The sequence below is a fragment of the Dromiciops gliroides genome, chromosome 2 (genome assembly GCF_019393635.1).
Source record: "Dromiciops gliroides isolate mDroGli1 chromosome 2, mDroGli1.pri, whole genome shotgun sequence".
In the NCBI taxonomy this organism is placed as follows: domain Eukaryota; kingdom Metazoa; phylum Chordata; class Mammalia; order Microbiotheria; family Microbiotheriidae; genus Dromiciops; species Dromiciops gliroides.
In genome coordinates this window covers 420,271,549-420,289,406 of record NC_057862.1, presented here as the reverse complement: position 1 = coordinate 420,289,406, position 17,858 = coordinate 420,271,549, and the positions used below count along the sequence as shown (strand labels likewise).

Here is a 17,858-nt window from a genome sequence, read left to right as displayed (position 1 = left end):
TAAAAGTCAAGTGAAAGAAAGGCAAGATGAGCAAACAGAGAAAGGTAGGGACCATAGAAAGTTTCTTTAGTGACAAGGAAGATCAAGTTACACCCTCAGAGGAAGATGTCAATGTCAGGGCCTCTATATCTAAAGTTTCCAAGAAAAATATGAATTGGTTTCAGGCCATAGAAGCACTCAAAAAGGACTTTGAAGATAAAGTTAGAGAGGTAGAGGAAAAAGTCAACAGCTTGAAAAGCCAAATGGAAAAGCTCTCTGATGAAAATAATTGCCTAAGAATTAGGATTGAGCAAATGGAAGCCAGTGACTTTATGAGAAACCAAGACACAATAAAGTAAATCCAAATGAAGTGAAAAAGTAGAGGGCAATGTGAAATATCTTCTTGGAAAAACTGCTGACCTGGAAAATAGATCCAGGAGAGATGATTTGAAAATTATTGGTCTACCTGAAAACCATGATCAAAGAAAGAGTTTAGACATCATCTTCCAAGAAATTGTCAGGGAAAATTGCCCTGATGTTCTGGAAGCAGAAGGTAAAATAGAAATTGAAAGAATCCACCGATCACCTCCTGAAAGAGATCCCAAAAGGAAAACTCCTAGGAATATGATAGCCAAATTCCAGAGCTCCCAGGCCAAGGAGAAAATATTGCAAGCTGCCCAAAAGAAAGAATTCAAGTACCGTAGAGCCCTAATCAGGATAGCACTAGATCTAGCAGCTTCTACATTAAAGGACTAGATGGCATAGAATATGATATTCCAGAGGGCAAAGGAATTGGGATTACAACCAAGAATCACGTATCCAACAAAACTGATCATAATCTTTCAGAGGAAAAGAATGGGAAAAAGAGGACTTTCAGGTATTCGTGATGAAGAGACCTGAACTGAATGGAAAATATGACTTTCAAATATAAGACCCTAGAGAATCATAAAAAATTGGAGTTGGGAGACATACCTGGGATCATGCAGTGGTTGATTGTCTTGTGTCTGAGGCCAGGTTTTGGCTGGGGTTCCCCTGGGTCCAGGGTGGATGCTTTGTCCACTGTGTCACCTAGCTGCCCCATGATGGCATCTTCAGGGTTAAATTGAGGGGTGAGAGGAATGCATTGGGGGAGGGCAGAGGGCAGAGGTAGCATGGGGTGAAATCCCACATGAAAGAAACAGGAAAGGGCTTATGGAGTGGAGGAAGAGATGAGTGAGGAGCAGGGCAATAAATGAACTTTATACTCATCAGAATTGGCTCAAAGACCTTAATCTCATCAGAATTGGCTCAAGGAGGGAACAACATACACACTCAATTGGGTGGAGTAATCTATCTAACCCTGCAGGAAAATAGGAGGGTAAGGGGATAAAGAGAGAGGGACAAAAGAAGGGAGGACAGATTGGGAGAGGGGACAGATAGAAGCCAATCCATTTTGAAGAGGGATAGGGTGAATGAAGATAGATAATAGAGTAAATATGGGGAAAGGAATAGGATGGCGGGAAACAGTTAACAATGGTAATCATGAAAAAGAAAAGGGGAGAAAATCGTACAAAAAAATATTTATAACAACTCTTTGTGGTGGCTAAGAATTGGGAATCAGGGGAATGTCCATCAATTGAGGAATGAATAAAGAAGCTGTGGTATATGATTGTAGTGGAATGGTATTGTGCTATAGGAAATGACAAACAGGATGATCCCAGAAAAGCCTGGAAAGACTCATAGGAACTGATGTATAGTCAAGTGAGCAGAACTGGGAGGACATCATGCATACTGACAGCTGTATTGTTTGATGAGCAATTGTGAATGACAACTACTCTCAGCAATACAATGATCCAAGACAATCCCAAGGGACTAATGATGAAACATACTGTCCACTCCCATACAAAGAACTGATAAAAAGAGCACTTGTGGATTGTACATATATAAGCTATATCAGATTGGTTGCTGTCTTGTGGAAGGGAGAGGAAAGGGAGGGAGGGGGAAAAATTTGGAACTCTAAATCTTATGAAAATGAATGTTGAAAACTACCCTTACATGTAACTGGGAAAAATTAAATAAATATTTGTTGCAAAAAATTACATAATTAATTTTTTTAAAAGAGGGAATCAGGAAAGGTTTCCTGTAGAAGATGAGATGTTAATTGGGACTTGTAGGAAGTCAGGGAGACCAGGAGGCCATGATGGGGAGGGAGATCATTCCAAGCATAGGGGACAACCAATGAAAATGCAGAGAGCCTGGAAGGTGGGGCGGGGTGTCTTGTGCAAGGAGCAGCAAAAACAGTGTCACTGGATCCCTGTGATGAGGGAAAGGGAGATAAGACTGGAAGGACAGAAGGCCAGGTTGTGAAGTGTTTTGAATGCTAAATGGAGGATTTTATATTTAATCCTGGAGATGATAGAGTAAGGAAAGACTTGAGGGAGGGTAACCAATTAGAAGACTATTACAATAGTTCAGATTTGAGATGGTGAGGGATTGCACCAGGATGGTGGTAATGTCAGCCTGTGCATATACATAGAGCATATACAAGAGATGTTGTGAGAGTATAATCTACAGGACTTGGCAACAGATTAGATTTGGGGGAGTGGGGGTGGGAAAGAGGTGGTGGAAAGTCAAGGATATAGAGAAGACAATTCTTCCCATTCTTAGATTCTGTGATTTTAGATTCTATGAGTCATCAAAGATAACTTATGTAACTCATGGCTTAGAATGAGGAAAGTTGGGAAGAATGATAAGTTTCAGGGAGAGAAACAAGTTCTGTTTTGGACATACATGCAAAATTTGAGATGTTGGCAGGATATCCAGGTAGCATTGTTCAGATGTCAGTTGAAATGCAGAATTTGAGCTCCTAAGACAGAGCAGGACTTGATATGTAGATTTATAAGTCTTCTATAAAGAGTACTGGATTGAATCATTTCTATTTTTCCCATTAATGGTATTTTTTACAATTATGTATAAATATGGTTTTCAACATTCATTTTTGTAAGATTTTACGTTCTAAATTTTTCTTCCTCCCTCTTTTCCCTTCCTCCTCCCTAAGACAGCAAGCAATCTGATATAGGTTATACAGTACAATCATCTTAAACATAGTTCCACATTAGTCATGTTGTGAAAGAAGAATCAGAACAAAAGGGGAAAACTACGAGAAAGAAAAAACAAAAAAAGTAGAAATGGTATGCTTCAATCTGCATTCATACTCCATAGTTCTTTTCTTGGATGTGGAGAACATTTTCCATCATGAGTCCTTTGGAATTGTCTTAGATCACTGCATTACTGAGAAGAGCTAAGTCCATCATAGTTGATCACTACACAATGTTGCTGTTACTGTGTACAATGTTCTCCTGTTTCTGCTTACTTCACTCAGTATCACTTCATGTAAGTTTTTCCAGGTTTTTTCTGAAATCTGCCTGCTCATCATTTCTTATAGCACAATAGTATTCCATTACATTGATATACTACAACTTGTTCAGCCATTCCCCTATTGATGGGCATCCCTTCAATTTCTAATTCTTTGCTACCACAAAAAGAGCTACTATAAATATTTTTGTACATGTGGGTCCTTTTCCCTTTTTTATGATCTCTTTGGGATACAGACCTAGTCATGGTATTGATTAATCAAAGGGTATACAGTTTTATAGCCCTTTGGGCATGGTTGAATCATTATTTCACAAGAGAATAAGTACATATACCCAATTAAAGCAAAAGTGATTTTACTTAAAGTGACAGGAACAGTAAAGAGGCAAGGTGCCCAGGCAAAGGATATTTATTATAAAAACATCACAAGATACCCTTGAGCAAAATCAACATGAATCACCTTCCCCTGCAAACCTCCACTACCACCACCACCCAGATGCTGGTGCTTCTACATCTAAAATATACAACCTTTATCCTCAAAGTGGATGCCCCACATATATTTTATGCAAAAACTGAGGATCTCAGGCTTTGGGGGAGGGGGATACTATAAGGAATGTGTGATATTCACTATAGTGCCCTAATACAGAAGAGAATATCATCTAATTACTGTGTAAGGGCTAAATAATTTAGAACAACGATAATTACTGACCAAGTGCTAGGTAAGCATTTCATATCTTAAGATGCAACTCATTGTGACCCTAGACAAGTCACTTAACCCCAATTGCCTCACTTAAAAAACAAAACAAAACAAAAACAAAAACAAAAGATGCAACTCATCATATGTGAAGCATCCTGTGATTTGCTATCTCTTCCTGTTCTACTGTCCTATCCCAGAATATTTTCTACTGACCTTATGTTACCTTATGAAGTCAGGGATCCATCAACAAGTATGCATTAAGTACCTACTATGTTCCAGGCACCGTGTTAAATACTAGAGATACAAAGAAAGGCAAAAATCAACAACAACCACTTCTTCCACTTAAGGAGTCTAATGCAAAGAAAGAAGAGGAGGAGGAAGAAGAGGAGAGTATAGATAGAGCTTTTTTTTTTTTTTTTTTTTTTTTTTTTTTAGTGAGGCAATTGGGGTTAAGTGACTTGCCCAGGGTCACACAGCTAGTAAGTGTTAAGTGTCTGAGGCCGAATTTGAACTCAGGTACTCCTGACTCCAAGGCCAGTGCTCTATCCACTGCGCCATCTAGCTGCCCCAGATAGAGCTTTTAAGGTAAAGAGAAAGGGAGATGAGAGGGCTCACATTGTATGACATCAGTCTACTTAGTAAAATAGGAGGCAAGTTCATCTGAGAAAAAGGACAATGGGAGTAGAGTTGAGGACATAAAGAGAGTAGAAGGTTTGGAATAGCTACGGGAGAAACAATCCAAGATAAATAACAGGAGTAACAAGGGTCAAGTTAAAGTTAGTTACAATCAATTTGTTATGGACTTAGTATGGTCATGTGACTTCACCCCACAGTGACTACTGAAATGAAGTGTATCCATAGGCAGAAAAGGTAAATTATAAGATGACCTAGAGCTAAGGATTTGGGAGACAGAAACTGACACGTATATTGTTAGAGAAGAAGAGATTGCAGGTTCATGGTTAAAGAAGATATTGAGGTGAGCAGGGATTCAATGGTAGAGGACCATTTGTGGTTAAAGTGTCTGACTATAGAATCAAGACTGAAAGGATCAAAGTGAAGCCTGAAGAGGGACAGTGGATGGGATAAAGGAGGGATTGAGGGACAGGAGATCAAGATGAAGGTGATGAATAGATTCATGAGAAGTGAGATGGAAGAAATAGAACCAGAAATTATAATCATAAACAATTATTTTAGATATTAGAATCTTGGATGTGGAGCCATTACTAGTGGTGTTGAGGTTTAAAGTTGGAACAAGTCTATGAATGGCTGAGCTATAGTGAAGATAGCATTTATGAGGCAAGGAATTGAAAGGGCCAGGGTGTTAGATGGTATATTCTGGAAACTATCATTAAATAATCTTGAAAAATACTTAGTAAGTGCTATATGCAAGGCACTCTGCTCATTACTGGGGATAAAAAAAAACAGGACCAAGACTGCTCTCAAAGAACTAATGATCTAATAAAAAGGGGGAAATAGATACACAATTAGCTGTGATACGTGGTAGTATGGGATAAACACAAAGGAGAGGTCCTAATAAATTACTATGAAAAACCCTAAGGAAGCAGAGATCATTTTTTCCTAGTCAAAGATATAGGTATTGCTAGCTATCCACAAAGGTATAGATGTTGTTAGGAAGTTCACAAAGTGACCAATAATCCTTTCTTTAAAGTACATTCAAAACTTTAAGTGGCCAACGGAGATTTATATTATTTTTCAAGAGAATAAAATCAAATTATCAATGATGATATGAAATATTGCTTCAAATCACTAATAACAAGAGAAACTCAAATTAAAACAACTCTGATGGAAGCACCTACTATGTGCCAGGCATTTTGCTAAGTGCTTTACAAATATTATCTCATTTGATCCTCACACTTTGTGAGATAGGTACTATTATTATCGCTATTTTACAGTTGAGGAAACTGAGCAAAGATTGAATGACTTGATTTGAACTCAAGTCCTCCTGACTCTAGACCCAACACTTTCTCCACTGTGCCACTTCACTGCCTCTAATATGGAGCAGTGAATTGGTCCAACAATTCTGAAAATCAATTTGGAACTACACAAGTAAAGTCACCAAATTGTTCATACTCTTTTACCCCACATCCCACAAGTGCCCCAAGGAGATCAATGACAGAAAGGGCCTATATATAACAAAATATCCATAGCAACATTCTTTGTGGTAGCAAAGACGGGGGGAAAAGCCAAGCTGAGGACCCCAATCTGGAAGAGTCAAACTGTCAGCTCTGGTGGCTGTGAATCTGTGGGTCACCCCAATCTAGTTTTCCTCCCTTGAAATCTGGCAAATGCATTTCTCTTGGACTTCGCTTCTGGCTTCATCCCTGACTCCTTTGGCCTTGCTACCTCCCTTATCTTGTGAGATTTAAAATTGGATATTAGATCATAAATCTCCCCTACTTAACCTTTCCCTTAATTTATCTCCCAAACTAGTAAATGGAAGAAGCTTTTGGTTTTCTAGATAGACCTTTTTATTTATTGTTATGGTAGTCACAAGGTGATGTTGATTAGAAGGATAGGAAAGTAGAAACACAATACAAATCGTCTTAAGTCTAAGCTTAGTCTATATTCCTTATAAAAACTCACCAAACCGAAAAGGCCACCTTTGGAGAGAGCCCGTCTGTGCCGCGCCGTCAGGAGTCCCGCCAAGCAGGCAAAAGCCCCTACTCCCGTTCTCTCCACCCCGGAAGTCAAGTGCCCCGCAGGCAGTCTGACATGCGCAGCAGGCGGACTGTTCATCTCCTCCCCAAAAGGGTGGTCCTTGAAAAACTGGCGTCTTTCAGTTATCCTAACTGACTGTTAAAAACTTTCATATTTTACCACATTTCCCCCCTTTGCTTCCTCAAGAAACGGAATGTTTCCTTGATGGAACAGTAAAAAGAATATAATAACTATTGCTAACTAATAATATGTGAACAACAATATAGAAAAGGAAGAGAGGAAAGTTTTGTCCAGAGGGGCGATTTTTTTTTTTGTCCTCATGAACCGACGCTTTGACATTAGTCTTGCAAAGGGAGAGCCTCTGCAGAGAGTACATGTTACAGATAGTATATAACAGAAAGGAGATAGTAAAAGCTAATAAAGCAAAACAGTTCATATAAAGTCTCTGAGTTCTCTTGTCTTCTTGAAGTAGTAAGATGTCATCAGGAGGAAACTGGATTCTGGTCTGGAAAACTGGATTCTGGACTCTGGTCTGGATTCTGGACTCTGGTCTGGATTATGGACTCTGGACTCTGGTCTGGAAAGCTGGATTATCTTCTTTAACTGTTTGAATTGCTGTATTTTTTACTAAACCTTAGCATAGCAATAATGACATATAAATAATAAACGAATGTAAATAGCTGATTACATTAGACATTATCACATAATCTTCTTTTAGACATTATCACATAATCTTCTTTTAGCAAGTAAACCATATCATCTTATACATGAATTCTCTAGTATAACAGTAGCAGATACTTAAAGTGGTGATTAATTTATCAAAAAGAAGTAAGACTTCAATTAGCAAGATTCAATATTCAATGTTTTCAGTGAGGTATCAAGCAATTTCTGGTATTTTTTAGTTAAACAGAACAACATACAAGAGAAAGGAGAAAAATAAATAAATAAAACAAAACTCATTAGAACTCATGGTTCTCTCAAAAAGAAAGAGTAAAAAAAAAAAAGAAGAAGAATTCTGGTAGCTTCTGAGGCCCGATAGCCTCACCCACAGCATATACTTAAAATGTCTTTGAATAATCACTTAGTTTACAAAATTTAGTTTTAAAGAAAAGCAAAAGAAACAAAAGTAAAAAAAAAAAAGCAAAACCAAAAATAAAAAATAAAAAGCAAAAGCCTCTAAAAGCCTTGTTTTAAAGGAAAAAGCCAGCCCAGTTTAAAATATGATCGAATATGTCATTTTCCCTTTGGTTTTTTCGTTTTTTTGCATTGGAGCATGTTGGGGCACCATACTGTCCAAACTTAGACATCTAGTTTACTCGGTATTCCTTCATTGTGTTATAGGTCTCCTCCTCACTCACACAGCAAAATCTTTTTGGTATAATGGTATGAGTGTAACTGTCTCCACTGAAAATGTGTTTAATATTAGTAGGAATTTTATGCCTGCAGTTGAAATAAATTGTAATACCATACTCACGATAGTTCACATGACTATAACTCTCATTATGGGCATTACCATGGTTGTAATGTGGAAAGAGATTAAAGGTAGACCACATGGCGAGGGAGACACTAAGATGGCTCCCTCTGCTGAAGGTAACCCAGCCTCACCATGTGGCGAGGGAGACGCTAAGATAGCTCCCCCTACTGGAGGTAACCCAGTTACAGAAACGGATATTGGCCAGTCTTTAGAATCAAATCAGCTGAAACTACTTCCCTTGCAGGAAGATATAGAATTTAATAAAAAGGGAGTATCAGTTCAGGTTAGAAAATATCACCCCTTTACAGCAACTGACTTGAGCTCATGGAAAACAATCTTCCCTAGTTTTGAGAAACATCCAAATGGTGTAGTTTCACAGTTAAGGACTATATTTAATATATATCAACCCACTTGGGCTGATGTTACTTGCCTTATGGAAACTTTACTGTCCCCAACTGAGATGACAGATATTATCTCGGCAGGAAATGCCCTTGTTGAGAAGGGTAAGGCCGATGAGGAATGGCCTCTAAAGGATCCAGAGTGGAATTATAATAATGACAGGGATTTCCAAAGATTAAAGGATGCTAGGGAAACACTTCTGAAGGGAATGGAATTATGCTCTAGAAAACCCGAAAACTGGACGAAATTTATGAGCACATTTCAGGAGGCTAATGAAAGACCAAGCAGATTTTACGATAGGCTTTGTGAGACCGCCAGGCAATACACCAGATTAGATCCAATTGATTCAAAAGATTCTTATATTATTCTCAACATGTTTATTTGTAATTCACTGCCAGAAGTACGCAAATATTTTCTGACCCAATGTCCAGATTGGAGGAGCTTAACAGCTGATAGACTTAAGGAACTTGCAAATTATGTCTTTGACTCACGTGAGACAGGTCCAGATCACCCCAAACAGAGCATTCTGGCACCGGTGATTCCTAGTCAGCCATGTGAACACCAGAACAAGGGCACTAAGGTGTGTTGTTCCAGTCAGCCATGTGAACACCAGAACAAGGGCACTAAGGTGTGTTGTTCCTGTCAGCCATGTGAACACCGGAACAAGGACACTAAGGTGTGTTGTTCCTGTCAGCCATGTGAACACCGGAACAAGGACACTAAGGTGTGTTGTTCCTGTCAGCCATGTGAACACCGGAACAAGGACACTAAGGTGTGTTGTTACTGTCATAAGGAGGGGCATGAATTGAGAGAATGTAGGACTTGGAGAAGAAATTCTAATTCTAATTACAGGCGAAATCAAAATAGGAATAGATCTTTTCGGAGGAATACAGAAAGGCAGTACCAGAATAATGGTGACCAAGGTCCCTCTCAGAGGAGGGCACAGGATTGACGGGGTCTTGGGGAGGAATGGAACATAGATAATGAAAGCCATATATTCCCAGATCCAGATTTTTTGAATGCCCTTGTACCAGTCCATTCACCTCCCCAGAGTAAAGAACCACATGTCACCCTAAAAGTGGGGGAGACTTATTATGATTGTCTGCTAGACACAGGAGCCTCTAAATCAGTATTAGTAAGCAAACCAGATGCTGGGTGTAGACCTGTAGGATTTTTGAATGTAGTGGGAGTCTCAGGAAAGAGCCAGAGAGTGGCAAAATTGAATCCTCGCATGGTATCTATGGGGCCCTTAACAGTAGAACATTCATTTTTACTCATGCCTGATGCCCCTGTAAATTTATTAGGTCGTGATCTCCTTTGTAAGCTTAGAGCAACCATATCTTGTGCTCCAGATGGGGCTGTCTCCCTACAATTGCCAGAGGATACTGTTCATTTATTACCAATTTTACTTACAGAAGCTCAAGGAACAGCAGGGGAGGTATCCAAAATCCCCTCTGACATTCCTGAGTCTTTATGGGCCTCATCCCCTAATGAGGTGGGGCTCCTTAAGTCTGCCATGCCTGTTACCTTTAAAGTTAAGGGGAGGCCACCCCCCTCCATTCCACAGTATCCATTGTCTAGGGAAGCAATAGAAGGGATCACCCCTATAATTGAGGCTTTGAAAAGCCAGGGTATTATTATTCCATGTCATCACTCTCCAGGCAATACTCCCATTTTGCCAGTTAAAAAACCCAAGCCTGGGCCAGATGGTAAACCTGTTTATCGTTTTGTGCAAGATCTTAGAGCGATTAATAATTATGTTATTCCTAGACATTCTATAGTCGCAAACCCGGCTACGATAATTTCATCAATTCCCTATGAATCTACATGTTTCACAGTGGTAGACCTCTGCTCTGCCTTTTTCTCCATACCAGTACATGAGGACTTCCAATATTTATTTGCTTTTACCTGGAAAAATAGACAGTGGACCTGGACTAGACTCCCACAGGGATTTGTAGACAGTCCCACATTATTTTCCCAAATTTTACAGCAGGATCTGGCCTCTATTACCTTTAAAGGCTCCACACTAGTACAATATGTTGATGACTTACTTTTGGCCTCTCCTAATGCTGAAATTTGTCAGGAAGATAGCCGTCACTTACTGCTGGAGCTGCACAAGAGAGGACACAAGGTTTCCAAGACAAAGGTACAATGGTGTTTGCCCCAGGTAGAATATTTAGGATTTATTTTGGCTGCTGGAACTCGCTCTGTCTCTTCTAAGCGAGTCCAGGCCATTCAACAACTTTCTGCCCCCTCTACTAAGAAGCAATTAAGAGCCATTCCGGGAGCAGCTGGGTACTGTAGACAATGGATACCCTCTTTTGGTGAAATTACTAAACCTCTCATAGCTCTTACAAAAAGTTCTGTTCCAGACATTTTACAGTTGGATCCCCAGCATCTCTCAGCCATAAAAGAATTAAAACGGGCCTTGTTATCAGCACCTGCCCTAGGACTACCAGATTATAGTAAGCCTTTCACTCTCTTTGTGCATGAACAAAGGGGGGTGGCTTCTGGAGTTCTGACTCAGTCACTGGGGCCTAACCAACACCCTATAGCCTACTATTCAATTCAGCTGGACCCTGTAGCGGCTGGAGCGCCACCTTGCCTTAGAGCAGTGGCGGCCACAGCCCTTTTGGTAGAAAAAGCCTCTGATTTGGTCCTAGGTAACCCTCTAACTGTGCAATGCCCTCACGAAGTGGAGGCTCTCTTACTACGTCACAGGACACAAGCCTTTTCAGATCAAAGGCTGGCTAAGTATGAAGTAACCCTGTTAGGTAATGAGAATATCACTTTAAAACGCTGCACAGTTCTTAATCCAGCAACACTACTCCCTAACTTACCATTCTCGGGGGAACCGTTGCATGACTGTGCTTCTTTAGTTGATATGGCTGAAAAACCCCGTGATGATCTTTTTGATACACCTTTAGAAAATCCTGATCTTGTCCTCTATACAGATGGTTCCTCATTTATGAGAGAGGGAACCCGTTTTACTGGAGCTGCTGTAGTTTCTGATTATGACACCCTCTGGGCAGCTTCTCTGCCTTGCCATTTTAGTGCACAGGCTGCTGAACTTGTGGCTCTTACACAGGCCTGTAATATAGCCAAAGGTAAGAGTGCCACCATTTTTACTGACTCGAAATATGGCTTTGGCATATGCTACTTTATTGGTATGATTTGGCGTCAACGAGGCTTTCTAACATCCTCGGGCAAGGCTATTGCCAATGGGGACCTTATCAAGGACCTCTTAGATGCCCTGAAACTGCCTTCTTCCCTAGCCATTGTACATTGCCCTGCCCACAGAGGGAATAGTGATCCTGTTTCAAAGGGAAATGCACGAGCCGATTCTGCAGCCAAGCTTGCTGCATTAGAAGCTCCTGAACATGTATTTAACCTTTCACCTTCTGAGGATATTTCTTCCAACCTAACCTATGATGATTCTGAAGTAGAAAAGTGGAAAAAGAAATTTAAGGCGAAACAGATCAATGGCATCTGGGTGTCTCCGGAAGGTAAGCCATTTCTTCCCCGGAAATTCTACCACCAGGTATGCCTCTCTGTTCACAGAAAAGGCCATTTTGGTACACAAGGCATCGTAGACTCTATTAAGAGAACCTGGATAGCACCAGGTGTGACTAATACAGCATCTCGAATCTGCTCGGGCTGCTCCACATGTCAGTCTTATAATCAGTATGCTTTTAAGGCCAAAGCTTATGGAGGGCGTCCTCTAGCATATACACCTTTTGAGCACTTACAAATTGATTATATTACTATGCCAAAAGCAGGACATTATAAATTTCGCCTTGTTATAGTTGATCAGCTCACTCGGTGGGTAGAGGCATTTCCCAGCCCCCGAGCCACAGCTGCTTTTGTTGCCAAAATTCTTCTTAAAGAGATAGTACCTCGTTTTGGCCCACCAGCCCGCATCGATTCTGACAAAGGCACACATTTCACTGATTCGATTTTATCCCAAATCTACTCTTTCTTGGGAGTGACTCCAAAATTCCACATGCCCTACCATCCACAAAGTTCAGGCCAAGTCGAACATATGAATAAAGAGCTTAAGAGTATGATTGGCAAATTATGTACTGAAACCCATTTGAAATGGCCTGATGTTCTACCATTGGCATTATTCTATCTACGCAGTAGACCAAGGGGAGAACTTCATATATCTCCTTATGAAATGCTTTTTGGTCACCCTCCTATCCAAGCTAAAACTTTTTCCCCAGTTTATACATCACTGGTGGGAGGTGATACTTCTGTTGCCTCCTATATACAGGAATTACAGACCAGGCTACGTGAACTCCATGAGGCAGGAGCTGTGGTCCAGGCAGGACCATTAGACTTTTCATTGCATAACTTCAACCCAGGAGATAAAATATATGTAAAGAATTTTCAGAGAACCAGTGGAACCCAACCTGCCTGGGAAGGACCTTTTCAGGTATTATTGACAACTCCTACTGCCATTAAAATTGGTGAAAAAGACTCATGGATTCATTGCTCTCATGTAAAGCCTGCACCATTCATAGGTGAAGAGATTTCAGATAGACCTGAGGTAGACGCTAAAGAGGTAAAAACCCTAACGATAGCAACTGTTAAAGAGCAAAAAGAGTTCAGAGGAAATAGACAGTTCCCATTTGATAATCCCACTGATCAGTTAAATGCTTTGGGACTCAGTCTTCGTAAAGTATCAGGAGACAGAAATTGCCTTTTTAGGGCTTTAGCAGACCAGCTAGAAGGTCACTGTAGAAATCATCTCAGACACAGACAAGAAGCTGCTTCTTATATGATTAATCATAGACAAGAGTTTGAGTCTTTTAGAGTAAATGACTCCCCTTTTGAAGAATATGTTGATGAATTAAAGAAATTTGGAAAGTGGGGAGGAAATGATACAATTGTAGCATTTGCTAAGCAGCATCAGCTGAATGTTGTGGTTCATCAATTAAATCAGCCTTTATTGAAAATCAGTGGCACAGACAAAACTGATGCTAGAGAACTCCACATTTTCTACCATAAAGAACATTATGACAGCATTAGAAAGATCAATGACAATTCAGAAACCCCTGCCACTTTGGCATGCAGAGAATTGGGGAACCAGTTAAAACAATGTGGCATACCCCAAACTCTAGCAGCTTAAATACCTTATAATTTAACAAGCATTTCCTTCTACAGGCAAACCACTAAAGCACATGGCCTAGTTTTCTGGCCCACCTCAACTATTTTTTTTATTAATTTTTTGTTTTTTTGTTTTTGTTTTGACTTTTGAAAGGCACTGAAAAGACCTGGAATTGACCACACCTTTAAGTTCTTTAAGAGCACAAAAGGGTGCTTAGCGAATCTTTTGCTTTTTATTTTTTATTTTTGGTTTTGCTTTGTGTTTTTTTTTTACTTTTGTTTCTTTTGCTTTTCTTTAAAACTAAATTTTGTAAACTAAGTGATTATTCAAAGACATTTTAAGTATATGCTGTGGGTGAGGCTATCGGGCCTCAGAAGTTACCAGAATTCTTCTTTTTTTTTTTTACTCTTTCTTTTTGAGAGAACCATGAGTTCTAATGAGTTTTGTTTTATTTATTTATTTTTCTCCTTTCTCTTGTATGTTGTTCTGTTTAACTAAAAAATACCAGAAATTGCTTGATACCTCACTGAAAACATTGAATATTGAATCTTGCTAATTGAAGTCTTACTTCTTTTTGATAAATTAATCACCACTTTAAGTATCTGCTACTGTTATACTAGAGAATTCATGTATAAGATGATATGGTTTACTTGCTAAAAGAAGATTATGTGATAATGTCTAAAAGAAGATTATGTGATAATGTCTAATGTAATCAGCTATTTACATTCGTTTATTATTTATATGTCATTATTGCTATGCTAAGGTTTAGTAAAAAATACAGCAATTCAAACAGTTAAAGAAGATAATCCAGCTTTCCAGACCAGAGTCCAGAGTCCATAATCCAGACCAGAGTCCAGAATCCAGACCAGAGTCCAGAATCCAGTTTTCCAGACCAGAATCCAGTTTCCTCCTGATGACATCTTACCACTTCAAGAAGACAAGAGAACTCAGAGACTTTATATGAACTGTTTTGCTTTATTAGCTTTTACTATCTCCTTTCTGTTATATACTATCTGTAACATGTACTCTCTGCAGAGGCTCTCCCTTTGCAAGACTAATGTCAAAGCGTCGGTTCATGAGGAAAAAAAAAAAAATCGCCCCTCTGGACAAAACTTTCCTCTCTTCCTTTTCTATATTGTTGTTCACATATTATTAGTTAGCAATAGTTATTATATTCTTTTTACTGTTCCATCAAGGAAACATTCCGTTTCTTGAGGAAGCAAAGGGGGGAAATGTGGTAAAATATGAAAGTTTTTAACAGTCGGTTAGGATAACTGAAAGACGCCAGTTTTTCAAGGACCACCCTTTTGGGGAGGAGATGAACAGTCTGACATGCGCAGCAGGCGGACTGTTCATCTCCTCCCCAAAAGGGTGGTCCTTGAAAAACTGGCGTCTTTCAGTTATCCTAACCGACTGTTAAAAACTTTCATATTTTACCACAATCTCTTCCACTGACTGTAACAGGAAGTCTGCTCTGTGACCCAGAAAAGGGCATCTCTCCAGTCAGCTACCACTATAGCTATGACTACCCCCACAGCTATACACCTTCACCTCTCAGACCTGTCTGTCAGCAGCAAGATGGAGAACCCTGCACACAGCTGACTGGTCCTAACACATGAATGGGGACCGGTTTCTATAGAACTCCTTGCTTTACATCCTGGCTATTTGTGCACATAGGAGTAACTCCTTGGATGGTGTACAATTCATGTCATAACACTTCAACCATTGGTCATAGAGGACTGTTAAACTATGAATATAATTCTTGAAGATGTATGATGGCCTCAGGGCAGGAATAGGTCAGTCTCCATGTGATAAAGCATGCAGATTATGTGGTTGTGTCAAGGAGCTCACTTGGGCCTGCTACAGCCCTTGCACATGCTCTGGCAGCCAAGGGTGAAAAAAACAACTGCACAAGGAGAAGTAGTGAGAGACAGGCAGACCACAGTTTGTCTGAAAAGCAATCTGGGGGTTTTAGTGTAAGAGAAGTCCGGTATGTTATATGATAGCTAGCTCATTTTTCAACTTCATTAAGAAAAGCATCCTAGGGCAGCTAGGTGGTGCAGTGGATAAAGCACCAGCCCTGGATTCAGGAAGACCTCAAATACGGCCTCTGACACTTACTAGCTGTGTGACCCTGGGCAAGTCACTTAACCTTTATTGCCCTGCACAAAAAGAGCGCGCACACACGAGAAAGAGAGAGAGAGAGAGAAGGAGAGAAGCATCCTGCTATTCTCTGTCCAGGTTAGACCCCCTTCTGGGTTTGTGGGCAGCTCTGGATATCTCATGTTATGAGGATCAGTGATAAATTGAAACAAGTATATTTCCCAAGGCAACACATCCACTTTGGGACAGTTCTAATAGTTATGAAGTTTTTCCTTACCCTGAGTCTAAAACTAACTCAGAGTTGGCAAGTTCTGTCATTGCCAAACCACTGCACCCCCTCCCTAACACCTTTGTGGCTAAGTGAAGGAGGTGGGGGGACATGTAGTATAATCATAAGCATTTGGTTCTCTATGTAGATCTTCTCTGAAATTGTTCCATATGACTTCTTGTGTAGTCATGATGACATGGAGGTAGATAAATTAGGCTGTTATGAGCACACTTCCAAAGCTGGTTGGCTAGAGAAGCAGTGAGGCATAGTATATAGTGCTGGACTTGGAATCAGAAAGACCCAGATTCAGATCCTATAACTAACACTAATGTGAGCATGGACAATTCAATGAACATTTCTAAGCCTCAGTTTCCTCTTGTAAAATGGGGATACTGGGGCAGCTAGGTGGTGCAGTGGATAGAACACCGGCCCTGGAGTCAGGAGTACCTGAATTCAAATCCAGCCTCAGACACTTAACACTTACTAGCTGTGTGACCCTGGGCAAGTCACTTGACCCCAATTGCCTCACTTAAAAAAAAAATGGGGATACTGTAGTAGCTACCTCATAGAGTCATCATGAGATTCAAATTAAATATGTAAAGTATTTGAATGTCTTAAATTTTATATCAATGACTGCAATTTTTTAGAACTGGATGAGGAAAAAAATTGATTTAGTCTTAAGATGGCAATTTTATTAGTGTTCCCCACTCCATTGTAGCCCAGTAAGGAAGATGAAAGCTACCTTATCCTGACCAATTATTTTACAAAGTAATTTCTCTCTCTCTTTTTTTATAGGATCCTATCAGGCTCTTTTGAAAGACCTGTTTTTGAAGATAGCTCTGATGGACGTCTCCTTTCTACAAGTTCAGATCCTGATACTCTGGCCACCAGGGAAGGGAGTCCACCCTCTGGAAGCCCATTTCAGCTCACAGCTTCCTTTGATGAAGATATTATTGACTTGAAGTAAAGACAATCTTAATCATATTTGCCATCTTTATTTTTCTTACAGCAGTTTATACTCTAGGAAAGTTTTGACACCACTTCCTGAGGAAAATCAGTCACTGATCTATTGGACCAACTGTTCTGCATATTAGGCCAGTTTGGGTAACTCTTCAACATTGGTGCCATCTTGATCCTTGCTTTCCCAGTTCAAGTACCATCAGCCCCTCTTGGAATAAAGGTGGTAGATTTCATTGAGGTTTTAGATTGAAACTTTTAATAAAATAAAAGTATTCATTCTTATTTACCTCAAACCTCTTCTATTTGAAATACTTAGATAAACAATTATTTTTCATTATAATTCTAATTTATTTCACATTATAAGTATTTCATAGAAATATTTTATAAAGAAGTCATTTGATTTTATTACAAATAAGATTTTTCTTTAGATTTGCTTTCTATAACCAAGAAATCCTGCTCCTATCGATAACTCAGTTTCACTATGATTAGATATAAAGAAGTGATTAGTTATACAAAGATGTGACCATTTGTTTTCCTGTTCTGCCAGTTCTGTACCCACTCTTTAGAGGAAAGCTGATTGGCTGAATTTCAGAGGAAACCTTCCTGATATGCAGAAGAATGAGAATTTGTTGAAAACAAGAGACACTATGATTTCCTTCCTTTAGTGTCCTTGTCTTTTACGTTAGATTTCTTTTCATTTTTAAATCAAAATGTCGAGAAAAAATGTCATCTTGAAATATTGTGTATATTTTCTTGTCTTTTCACTAACTACCACCCAATGGGTGGACCTGCCACTTATGCATGCAAAAATGTATAACGTTGTCATTCTTCCCTAGCT

General features: G+C 39.6%; 1 protein-coding gene across 3 annotated transcripts in view; it reads left to right on the top strand.

The window, feature by feature from the left end:
• The window catches only part of GARNL3 (GTPase activating Rap/RanGAP domain like 3), a 231,593-nt gene extending 214,291 nt beyond the window's left edge, over positions 1–17,302 (top strand). For all 3 annotated transcript variants that reach the window (XM_043984856.1, XM_043984857.1, XM_043984855.1), the window contains one exon: positions 16,856–17,302. In XM_043984856.1, the coding sequence (XP_043840791.1) occupies positions 16,856–17,027 (172 nt within the window). In that variant the 3' untranslated portion in view covers positions 17,028–17,302. The remainder of the gene's footprint in view (positions 1–16,855) is intronic.
• Positions 17,303–17,858: the final 556 nt, after the last annotated feature.